This window comes from Clinocottus analis, unplaced genomic scaffold (assembly GCF_023055335.1).
Source record: "Clinocottus analis isolate CAN_PGR_092001 unplaced genomic scaffold, fCliAna1.0.p SCAF_25, whole genome shotgun sequence".
NCBI classification, from domain to species: Eukaryota; Metazoa; Chordata; class Actinopteri; order Perciformes; family Cottidae; genus Clinocottus; species Clinocottus analis.
Window position 1 is genome coordinate 619,871 of NW_027175987.1, and position 12,421 is coordinate 632,291.

Here is a 12,421-nt window from a genome sequence, read left to right on the forward strand (position 1 = left end):
CACAATAACGAGATAAGACACAGGAATATCATTTCTAACGGCCACGTTGCTCTGCAAAACCGACAGTGAGCAGCTTTATGGACAGAACACGTCCTCGCTCAAACTGCATGTGATTCGTAACCTCTGAGTTGCGGCACATGAGAAGAAATAACAGAGCAAAACATCAACCTGACAATTAAGAAAACTGCTACTTCAGGTCACAATTTAAAGTCAAAGTCAGTTTTACGTATGTGCAAACATACAGCAGATTAAAAAAATAGGTTTCTCTTCTGTCCAACATAAAGTGAATGATAATTATAAAGTGCAAAAGGGTTTAAAGTTCAAGAAAAAAGAGAGAGAAACACAACAGAGGTTGTTTTGCAATAAAGTATTTTCCCGGATACCTGAACAGCTCATCGTCCAATCAGTTTACTCAATAATGTATGAAAAGAAAAAGTTGAATAATGAAAAGAAAAGCTAATCTAAACTTCCCTCGCACTCACTTTTCTTGGACCTAATTATCCCTTAATGAGTCTAATATGGTGTGAAAATGTTGAGTGAGGTCATGTAAGTGCCCAGCGTCTGGCGCTGGAGGGCATGGATCATTTCCCGACTCTGGAAATTGAGTCAGACTCAAACTGTGTCCTGCCCTGGCTTATTACTGGCTGAGAGGATCGCCCATCCCAGCAGCATAATTCCATCTGGGCTAAATATTTATACAGAGGGGGAACGACATCACTTATCCACAACACATTCATTCACATAAGAGGGAGAGCTACTTCCAGAGTTGAGTCAGAGGCACCGGAGGAACATCACTGCTCCTCGCTGATATCTGCAGAGACAAGCGTTCAGAGAAAAGACAAGAAAAGGAAAAGGTTTTGTACCAACTAGAGTTCACAATGATCTTCTTCATTCCTGTTTTTGGGGTGATTCTCACTTTGTATCAGATTGGGAAGAATCCTGCCAGCGGTGAGTGGACTTTTTATATTAGTATTTTTTTTAAAAGTACGACCCCAAAGCTTTCAAAATAATGAATCCCCTTGCAGTTATCATAATGAAGAGGAAGTTTATTTGTATTTTTTTTTCCACGAGAACTTCATTTATCTACTTTTATGTGCTTTTTGAAAGATATTAAATATGACGGTACAGGTGTTATCTCCTCTCTGTGTATATAATTATTAAGGAATATCAAAGGCTGCACATGAGCCTTTTTCAGCTGAAGTCCACTTCAAAGTAACTCTGAATGACATCATGCCCCTTTTTTTTCGTGCGTGTTTGTACAAGAGTGGATGTGTGTTCAGACTAAATCAACTTGTTGTCACTCCAGCTGGGATGTGCTGGCTGCAGCAGAGTCAAAACCAAAGGTGCGACATGGTGCTGATGAGAGGGGTGACCCGGGAGGAGTGCTGCGCCGGCGGCCGCCTGGACACGGCGTGGTCCAACAGCAGCCTGCCCATGAATGAGGTCAGCCTGCTGGGCTTCCTGGGAATCGTCTCCTGCAAGCCGTGCAAAGGTAAACAAGCAGACCCTTTTAAAGAAAACTAATTTGTTGAATCTGCCAAGTCGAAGCGATTAATCACTCGCGTTTCGCTTCGGTTTATCACTGCCGCGGGCGCCGATTAGTCATCGCATGCAACCCCCGAAAAGGTAAATGCTGTCATAAACTGCTCCCAAACCCACATTTAAATTCTTTACAGTCACATTGTGAGTAAACACTCTGCGCTGCTCTCAGTGGAGCAGTGTTTTTTTTAGTTTTTTTTTAAGGTAAGTACTGGGAGTTCTGCTGAGATATCATTTGCAGACCTAAAACAGAAGTTGGCTCCTCCGTTACACTAAATAACTTGTAAAAGTTTATCCAGAAACCGCAGCCGTTGTGAATCAACACACGAGTTCCCACTGAAGCGTCCTAACAAAATGCAGACATGGGTCGGTCCACTTAACTCCCCCCTCCCACCCTCGTCCCCCCCCCATCCTCCCCTCCCGCCCTGGAATCTCTGCAAGGTTCATTCAGGTTCACTTGCGAATACATTCTGGTCACGTGAGCAGCGGCTCGCGATGCAGTGATGATCGGCCAAACATGTGGAGAACTCCACGCTGATAAAGGCCAGTAAAAAGCCAGCTCCTGGCATCTCTTTGACGAGCACGCCCCCGACCGCGGATCCCAGATCTTTCTGGCATCGGAGACGCGGAGATGTGGGTCGTATTGATCAAAGGTAACGTGAAGGAAAGACCTACACGAAGGTGAACAACTTCCATATGGAAAATGAATGAAGTGGGTCGAATCACGACCTCTATCCTCCTCCTCTTATAGGCTTTTTCAAAAGCTAGTTTCAATATTACAATTTTTTTTCTTTTTTAAAGGAGCCCTCTTTCCTTCCAAAATATATTTGAAAAAAAAAAACGCATTCCTGCAGGCTGGAAGAAAGGCCCGCCATGTGGGACTCATAATGTCCTACACTATCTTGATCATTTGGAATTCTGTGGGAGGAGCACGTGGTACATCGTAACAACGAGGAACGTTGGAGCGGTGGCTTGTCGGTACTTCTGACGGACCACAGAGATTTTTAGGAGACTTTAGAGGAGAGAGGAGAGAGAATATGCACCGAGAGACAGAGCGAAAGATAGAAGTCAACCTAAAAAGTGAGCCAGGAGAGTGTGTAAGAGAGAGAGAGAGCGAGAGAGAGAAAACAGGATATTGAAGTGGTGCTCGAGACAGGAAATAGCTTCCTTCAGGACTCGGAGCCGAGCAGACATCACCTCTAAAGGTCCTGGGAAGAAACCTGTGTGCATTGTCTCACGTTGCCTCCTGCACTGTGTAGGATTACAACCCCCCCCCCCCCCCCCTCACACACACACACACACACACACACACGCCCCCGCGCTCTGACATTATGGGGTGTCGGTGGAGCCCGCGGCTCCCTCGCTTCTCAGCCCGTAAAACGTCTCTGACAGCTATTTGCACTACCTCCGAGCCCCTGCGTCCCTCCGCGGGGGAGCTTAGCCCCGTCCGTGTGCAGCCGCACACACATAGATCTGTTATGAAAACACGGGCGGCCTCGCATTCCACCGGGGGCGAGCCCACCCCCGGTGTGTAACGGTCAATAAAGAGATGTGATTATTGTAAATATTGTGCAAGGTAGGAAATTGTGTTATGGTCTGGGAAAAACCCCAGGATTTCCAAGGCTTGTTTTTTTTGTGCCAAAAAAGAAGAAAAAAAAATCACGTGACGTCTGCGATGACTTGTTGGCACAGTAGCATTGCACTGACGCGTCTGACTCGCTGTGCTTGTGCAGAGACCTGCGAGGGAGTGCAATGCAGCCCCGGGAAGGTTTGTAAAATGAAGGCGGGAAGGCCCCAGTGCGTGTGCTCTCCGGACTGCTCGCACATCACCCGGAAGCACGCCGTGTGCGGCAGCGACGGGAGGTCGTACAAGGACGAGTGTTCCCTGCTGACGGCCCGCTGCATGGGGCACCCGGACCTGGAGGTCATGTACCAAGGAGACTGCAAAAGTAAGCTCTGGCTTTTGATCTCGATCAGCGGTGCTGCGCGACGACAACGGCGAGCTCACTTTTTTGAATCTTGCTTTTTCGCGCCTGTCGAACAGAGTCCTGCTCCAACGTGGTGTGTCCCGGCACGCACACCTGCGTGACCGACCAGACCAACAGCGCCCACTGCGTCACGTGCCGCACGACCCCGTGCCCCATCCCCATGCCGTCCGAGCAGCCCATCTGCGGCAACGACAACATCACCTACCCGAGCGCCTGCCACCTCCGCCGGGCCACCTGCTTCCTGGGCCGCTCCATAGGAGTCCGCCACTTCGGCCACTGCAACAGTAAGGCCACGATAAAGAGAACAAAGAAATGTCCCGCACGCACAAAAATGTCAACGGAAGCGAGCGCACCCTGACTCCCTTTCTCTCTCTCTCTCTCTCTCTTTCTCTGCTTGCAGGCCCCCCGAGGAAACCTCAAGATTTCGAAGGCAGCGAGGAAAACGCGGTCTAGCGTGAGGGCGGGGGAGATAACTCCCGACGAGTCTCGGATCAACAAACTTTTCCACGTGTCACACCACTAGCTTCCCATGATGACCTCTTAGTATTCTGACAATCACTCCCAATGTACACATAGACCTCTGTTGGAAGACACACGATAGCGTAACTGCCTCAGAAAAAGAGCGGCAAACCCCCCCCCGCGCGAGCAATTTTTGCGTTAACCTCGTGTTAGTTTGGGAAACAGAGGCAGGCGAACGTGTATGTGTGTGTGTGTGTGTGTGTGTGTGTGTGTGTGTGTGTGTGTGTGTGTCGAGGTTCAAACTATCTCATTGGCTCTTTTTGGGAGAAGTGTGCATATTGTAAATAGAATACCGCTGCTATTTATTGGAGAAGGTATCAAACTCTATTTATGTTTTTACCCTCGTAACAAATCCATATATCCTTGGGAAAGCTGATGCATAAAATGTATTTATTGTGTGTTTCTTTTTGTATGTACAATAGTGGCATTTTACAGACGTTTTGCTTCCTTTTTTTTTTTCCCATTTTGCCCACAAACAAACAGTCCCACCTCCACCTCCACCCACCCACACACACACCCACCCACACACACACACACACATAGCTGATGGAAAGTATCGCTTGGAAAGCTGATACCACTTTATATTCTGCCAACGTGGTTTCAGTCCACCGCGGACGAGAGCAGGACGGCTACAGTCGTGCTGTATGTACTCAGGCTTTTGTCTGGAGTTGAGGATAAGCTCAGCCTAAACAAACCTGTACAGCCCCCCCCCCCCCCCCTCCCTCTTCACATGTTTACTCTGGATGCTAATCCCAAACTCTCTGCCACTTGCTGACAACTCAAATGAACAGTCTGGTTGTGTTTGTCAGAGTCTCAGACGACCTCCTCTTTTGTTTTTTCGTGGATGCCTTTTTTTTTTTTTTTTTTCCCCTCCGTCGGCCTCGCTTCTTCGTTCCGTTGCTGTTTTGCTTGTTTTGCTTGTTTTGCTGCTTTGATTTAATTTGAACCTTTCCGAGAAATTACCGGACAGACAAATGCAATCAGCGTCGTCTGACCGAAAGGAAAATCTAATCTGTCTGAGAACGCGTTGCGATTAAGGCCGATTGAGCGTACCTGATTACACCGGCAGAGACCAGTCAACCTGGTCACCTGCCGGTGGTCACAGACGGCCCCAATGATCCAGTTCAACCATTCAGACTCAAAGCAGATGTCTTAACACAACGCGCTCCTGATAGAACATCTCAACGGCTCGCCTGTAAATAACAGTCTCATGTGCACCGACCTGTGTACCTACTGTGAACTTTAAATGACAAATGCATCAATGTATTTTTGTATTTTTGTACTGCCACTTCAAAAACAACATAAAGTTTAAGAATTGGCACGACGTGTCCTCTCTTCTTTTTCTTTTCTTTTACTTTCAAAGACTTCTTCTCGCTCTGCAACCTGCTTTCACCCTCAACACACTGTCTGCATTGTGTTATATACATATATAAAAAAACACACACACACACACACACACACACACACACACACACACAAAGGGTGTTCTGCGACTTAAGAACAGTTTTGATTTTTACAAACTGTGTCACCGTAAATGAGATCATGCCTGCGCCCGTACAGGATGGAACATGGGCAGCTTTTTCGTCTCAAGATGAAGTTTGGGGTTGGGTGTGTGTGTGTGTGTGTGTGTGTGTGTGTGTGTGTGTGTGTGTGTGTGTGTGTGGGTGGGTGTGGGGGGGGGGGGGTCAGGCGCTCAGTTCATGCGTGCCGTGGTTAGACCTCCTCTCCTGTGCGTGCAGTGGATGAGTCTCCTCTCCGACGGGAGGCCTCACGTGAGGGAGGCGGCCCGGGAATCAAATCCAGGCCGGGCGGCTTTTCTCCTCCTTCTCCTCCGGGGATATCCTCCTGCTCCGGGTCAGGCGGGTGGGTCGGGGGGAGGTAGGGGGAAGAGGGGGACGGTAGGGGCGAAGAATGAATGTTTCGGAGCGCTGAGGCCCGGGTACTGACTCACGTCCCTGTATATGGAGCACCTCCCTTGTTTTTCTGTCTTCCACCGAATTCTGCGCTCCGCCATGCAGCAGCATCTGGTTCGACTTTAGGGAGATGTTTATATTCCCATCCAAGTACCCTTTTATTACACTGGGAATGGAATTAGATGTTTTGTTAGTTCGAACGGTGCAAATAACGAATGCCACCGAGGGGCTGTTGTTGTGCCCGTGAACAAAACACAGACGGCGGGCTTTTTTCAGAAACTTATTTGTGAATGTTTTCGGTGCATTGTGTGTTAAAATGACATACGATGGATTCAAAGATCCACTGAAACACGTTCCACAAACATAAATCAGATTTAGACAGACCTCTTGTCCAATGAGGGTCCTCTCGTGCCAGTTTTGTTTCTCATCTTTTGGGATTAATACATTTTTACTGCCTAATCCACACCTCATTATGTGAGACCGTATCGGACCATTACTCCCATACCTTTAAGAGTGTGAATTCTCCTGTGACCCACGCAACCGCCAAACCCGTGTTTCTCGCCATAGTTTTTTTGTAAAGAAGTGGCAACCCCACAGGTATTTGCAGCGAACACCCACAAAAACAAAGCTTTTGCCTCACTGCGTTGAACATATCTGTGGTCTCTCTTTTACGGAAAAATACACGACAAAAAAAAATAATACATCCAGTCGGATGTAAGGCCAATCCCAGTTGTTGCAGTCATTATGACTGTGTTATACACACCTGTGTGTCATTACCACACGGCCCACTGGCTGGTGTCGGATGTGATGCGTCTGTGTCACTCCAGCGGTGGTAATGACATAATCACAGAGTAAACCTATGAGCCATTTCAGAGCGATCCTGATTACACTTAACATGAGACCGCAGGAATCCTCTTCCCACTGCGCTCCATATTTCATCCTTTTCCCTCCACATGTTCTGGTTTGTGGTGCGGCCAGTGAGGGGGTCGGCCAGTGTGTGTGTGTGTGTCAGTGTGTGTGCGTCTGTATTTGAGTGTGTGATTATGGGTGCATCTCACCTGTTATGAGCACGGGATCAGTCACACACATTACATCACCTCTGTCTGAGTTGTTTACATCCCCCGCAAACACGCATGCGTAATCCTCCCCCTTCTGAGATGTCACGCTTCTCTCTCAACGACGTCCACATGGGATCATTTCCGCCAAGTTGCCGTACGACTTCCAGTAAGTCACCGGGCCAACTTTTAGATCTAAAAAATGATGTTGTGATGGGACCAGGCGCTGCGGAGTGTTGTTTTTTTTTTTTGTCTTTCCCGGAGACCACCCACTCTCTGGATCGCGCCACTGGATTGTAAACAGCTCGGCCCCACAGCTGAAACTAATAGATATCAGATCCATCACTCCATCAGAATATATCGGCCTCATACATGATTTCCCAGACTCGCTCTGTTACACGGCAAGTCGTACAATGTTCCACATGTGCATGGAATTTTAACAATTGATCATTACACTGACACAACAGCCCGCACCCCCGTCTTATAGTTTATCTGGGATCCGCTGAAGCCCGTCTGCGAGAGACACACGGTATATATCTGCTACAGATGGCGTTCTATGGATTTCTGGGAAACGATCTTGGAATAACGCTCATTTATTGACATTTTATGTCAGGTTTAACCCTCTATGACGAGGCTAATGTGATGTCATTAGTTCGTGCTTTAATTTCCCCCCAAATTGGGAAATGTAAGCCAAGTAAAGGACACTGCTCTTAAAACTGAAAGCTAGTGGTTCACTTGTTAAGAGAAACCTTAAAACCACGTGTTCTATCGGCCTTCGAGCAACGACTGGAACGCCACACCGGTCGAGTGGAAATGAGCAGTGTGTGTGTGTGTGTGTGTGTGTGTGTGTGTCGGTGATCTGGTCGGGATCACCTCACCAACAACAAATCAGCGCAGTTAGGAAGTTGTGCAAATGCTAATTGTCCCCAATTATTCTTGGTGAATTGTCTCACTTCCTCGTCGTGACCTCTGGGACGGCTTCTCATCTGGCGCTGTGTGTGGTCTGTGTGTGCCACATGTCCTGACATGGAGGAATATGTACTGGGACTGTAGCACAGCGCGCTGCAGGGCTTTACACAACTGTGTGTTGAATGTAAATCGATTAATCTGCGCGATTACTTTACTTTGTTGTGGTTTTCAACACACATTTAGGTACTGCGTGTGAGAGTGTTTTTAAGTGTGCGGGAACACGTTTTGACGGAGACACATGTGCTGTGAGAGTGTTGCCTCCCCGGCCTTGGCACTGACAAGGTCATTGAATTAACTCTGGTTGGACATATCAAGCCACAAAACTGAGAAAAAAATAGCCAATTAAGTGATAATTGCACTACACTTCCTTTCCAAACTCAAATTTAGTCAAATTGTGCAATTTGAGGCAAACAAAATTACCCGGGCCATTATTTCACATCAGCTTCTCAGGTGGCTGTCGTATAGAAACTAGACAGAAATACTTTTATCCATATAAATATATAGGCCTCGGCCCAGATTCCTGCTTGTTGTTTATAATGAAAACTTGCTTGGTTATCATGGAAAGTTGGTCGAACATCTAATTTGCCGTTGAGCGGGTGCCATGCCAGCTCAGCAAAGGTGAGAGTGGGAAAGTTTCCTCGCTTTGGATTTTACCCGGTCTTGCTTGCTTGTTATCGCCAGCTTCTTTTCGTTGAACGTCAGGCCGAGTAGCCATTAGTACTCGGCCAATTCAAGGATGTGTTAGGAGATCCCCTGCTTATTGAAGCAGGACAGTGCACCACTAATGACCGCAGGAGGCCCATATGACATCTATTCCCCCCCTCTAGATTACACAGCTGCTCATCTCGTAAACATGCCCATGGTCAGTTTTAGATTAGAGGAGTAACAACACCCATGCATTGTGTTATTAGCTCCAGTGTTGCTTGATGTTGGGAAAAGTGTGGCAGCTACAAGTCATACAAATGCGTGAGCAAAGTATGTAAACATTCACACAGAGTGTGCACGCCAGTGGAAGAAGTATCCAGGTCCTTTATTTCACTAAAACTACGAATACTAATAATGTAATCATGCATGTTCAGTAAAAATGTCCTTCAGCTCAGATTCCAGCGGAGGCCTTCCCAAGTTGATCACACTCTGAGCGTACAAAGAGAGTATAGAGTTGCATAAAAAGTTCAGTCCAAGTACCTTGAATTTGTACTTTTTCCTGCAGTTACATTCCACCACTGATGCACACAAAATATTCGAACAGCACACTCTGGAAACACACACACACATACCACACACACACTCACGCCATATTCTCACCCACACAGACAGACGCACATTGAAACATACACACAGAACCTGCCAAAGGCAACACTCCAGACATTCAAGAAGAGACTATTCTCTTGTCTTCTTCTATTACACACACCTGGCCGCTGTCTGTTTGTTTGTTTCTGTCCTCATTTCACACTATACCTGCTGCGGAATTTCATGAAGAAATATTATAGGCTTTGTTTTTTTTAATTGGGAATTTTTCTTGTCTCCCGTGGAGGTTTGCGGTTTGGTGTAGCCACGTCGGATCGGCTGGGTAGAACAGATAACCCTCTGTTCGTGTCTTGTGCTCAACGTCCTTGTGTTTTTTTTTTGACTGCGTACTGCATTGCGTAATGCTGTTTTTTTTTGTGCTGGTTAGACTAAGAGTCTTGCGGCATTCTGACATTTCCCCAAAAGACATTTGTATAGACCTTTTCAAACTTGGCAACATAAACAATCTAAATGGGCCCCTTTTGTATTTCCTGTTGCGGTGTTTGTTAATGCAAGAGCTGACAGGAAGTGAACTTGGACCAACGTTGCCCGAGCAACAGACTGGTAATAAAAAGTTTGTTTTTTTTACTTTTTCCAAAACTGTGTAAGTTCACGACCATGCTGGCGTATCTGTGAGTTAAATGCTAATGCTAGCATGCTAACAGAATTACAAGGATAATGCTAACAAATATACTGTTTTATCACATCCAAGTTTATTGCGTTAGCATGCTAACATTCGCTAATTAACAACAGTCACACAGCTGAGGCTGTTGGGAACGTCATGACAGTAGCTTTTAAGGTATTCGGTCCCAACCACAGTGCGAGTTTGGTTAAAAAGTGTTTAGCACTGTCAACTTGTGACAAGTAAAAACACAAGTTGGCAATGATAATGTATTTCAATTGTTAAAACGGCAGTAATTTAAACTAATCACACTGTGCATAAGTGAGACAGATGTAACTTTATGACACAATCGGTCAATAAAAGAAGATAAAGTCCAACTCCGCGTAAGCATCGACAGTGAGTGACCACAAACACTTCGCTCCAGCAAAGGCGGTTGAACCTAAGTTGCTAATTGTACTCATGTGTTTCGTCTAGCAACATCTATATTTTGTTAGCTGCCTAGTGATGTAATCCCAAACACTGAAGTACCGCCGTAGTATCAGGGGATCTTCTTCTGGAAATACAAGCAGAGCTAAAAAAAAACACTTTGGGATCCCTGCTGTGATTTAATAATGTGTCTAATGTACATGATGAGGACATGTCAGGTTTATTTTAAAGGCTGCTTTGTTCATCACTAATGTTGACCTTTGCAGCCTTTTAGCTCAGAGATCTTATCGTGTGTGTGTGTGTATGTGTATGTCTCTCTCTCTCTGTATGTGTGTGTGTGTGTGTGTGTGTGTGTGTGTGTGTGTGTGTGTGTGTGTGTGTGTGTGAGATGCACAGTGTGTCTGGAGGGAGAGAGAGTCTTCGATGGTTGGGACTGAAAACAAGTGATGCATGACTAAGAGGCCCAGGAAGTTCCAACAGGCGGCTGTTATTGCTGAGTGTCTGTGTATGTGTGTGTGTCTACGCGTGTGTTTGTGTGCACGCCACAGTGTGATTCGGGGGCCAGAGGGACTGTGTGGGGCAATCCCTGCTGGAGTGTCTGGAAAAACTCTGTGGAGTGACAAAAGCAGCAGTGTCCCTTGCAGCATATCTGTCTGCTGCCTTGGCTGCAACTCTTCTTTTTTTGTTTCTAAGAGCACAATAGAAATACATAAAAGTAAAAAGTAGGCAGAGAAAACAACACACTGTCCGTGTGTACATACATGCATGTGCAGTCTAAAAAGCTCCTTAATTACAGCGGCAGGAAGAAATCTAATTAGTGACTTCCACCCCTTGCGGTGTTTTTACAGCACATGTTCCAATCAGCATCACAGCAAGAAGACATCGAAGACATACTTAATTTAAAAAATATCTATAATAAAACTAAATAACTCTATTAAATAAGTATTGTTTTCCAAATCCAATGACCTTAAACTACGTGATGTGGAAGGTCACAGGGTTGTTTTCTGCTGCTCACGCGACCTGTCTATGACCCAAAGTCACTCACTCCCCAGATTGCATTGCTACAATGAGCTTTCGACTGGGTTGGCGGTGACGCACTCGGCGCAGAGAGACAATAGCTTACCTCAGCCAGGCAGACATAGCAAACCTCAGTGCTATCAGACCCTCTCTAATCTCAGCCCATGGGACAGTCGTGTCTTTTCTGCTCCCACATGGCCAGTTCAGACACAATGCCGGCCGAGAGAGGACATCAGGACCTAACTAAGTTACATTGCGAGCTTTGCTCTGAGTGAAACATCCAGTCTTATTATAACTAATTATATCTATGTTATGCATGCCAAGCCGGGAAATGAAACCGTTGGGTCATTGAAAGTTTGCAGTTGTTTCACGGTTATTTCATTAGAACATGTGGCAAACCGGATTGTTCCGCATAATGAACACTGTTAGGAGCTGCTTGCATTCTGGGCTGCTCTTCTAAAGAGCATGAAATTGGACATTTGTAAATAAAAATCAGGCCAGACGGTTTGAGGGATGTGATTGGCTGATGGGAGGTCGCATGGGAACTCCTACTTGCTCTCAACATGTTTTGCCAAACACACCGAAGATGCTCCAGATTTATGTGACATGTTTATAGCGCTCAATCTGTAGTTACGGTAATCGCATTAAGGATACCTGTGAAAAAAAATAATATTGAGGACATGTTAATTTACGACCTCAGAAATAAACACAGACCTCAAAATAAAATAACATCCATCACGTTCCCCTCCAGGTCTTATGAAACCCAGTGATCTCTGAGTCCTCCACTGCTATCTCAGGGCCGCCAGATAGCTGCCAGCGAGAACTTGGCTGTGTTTGCAGAAAAAAATAAGAGAATGTATTTTCCATGTGAGTGGCTTTTTATTTACTGTTTTATGTCTCAGATTTGACACTTGACAAAATGGTTCCAACAACTACTGTCAAATAATCAAGGACAACTCACAAATCCACCTTAGACGAGATTGATGGCTCAAAAACAGATGCTACTTTTAGACGCTTAAAGTATGTCTGTTGGGCTCAAGAAATGGTTGACGGGAATCCAATGGAAAAGTAAAATGTGTCAAAATA

General features: G+C 46.0%; 1 protein-coding gene across 1 annotated transcript; it reads left to right on the forward strand.

The window, feature by feature from the left end:
- The first annotated feature begins 686 nt into the window (after positions 1 to 686).
- On the forward strand, positions 687 to 5,365 carry fstl3 (follistatin-like 3 (secreted glycoprotein)). Its single transcript, XM_068591683.1, has 5 exons — positions 687 to 948; positions 1,307 to 1,492; positions 3,273 to 3,488; positions 3,584 to 3,811; positions 3,928 to 5,365. Exons 1-5 carry the CDS (start codon positions 879 to 881, stop codon positions 3,978 to 3,980), a joined length of 753 nt encoding a protein of 250 aa, XP_068447784.1. The 5' UTR covers positions 687 to 878; the 3' UTR covers positions 3,981 to 5,365.
- Positions 5,366 to 12,421: the final 7,056 nt, after the last annotated feature.

Coding starts and splice junctions, on each gene's coding strand:
- fstl3 (XM_068591683.1), top strand. CDS start 879: ATGATCTTCTTCATTCCTGTTTTTGGGGTGATTCTCACTTTGTATCAG. Junction 1,493..3,272: donor CTCCTGCAAGCCGTGCAAAG/GTAAACAAGCAG, acceptor GTGCTTGTGCAG/AGACCTGCGAGGGAGTGCAA. Junction 3,489..3,583: donor GTACCAAGGAGACTGCAAAA/GTAAGCTCTGGC, acceptor CCTGTCGAACAG/AGTCCTGCTCCAACGTGGTG.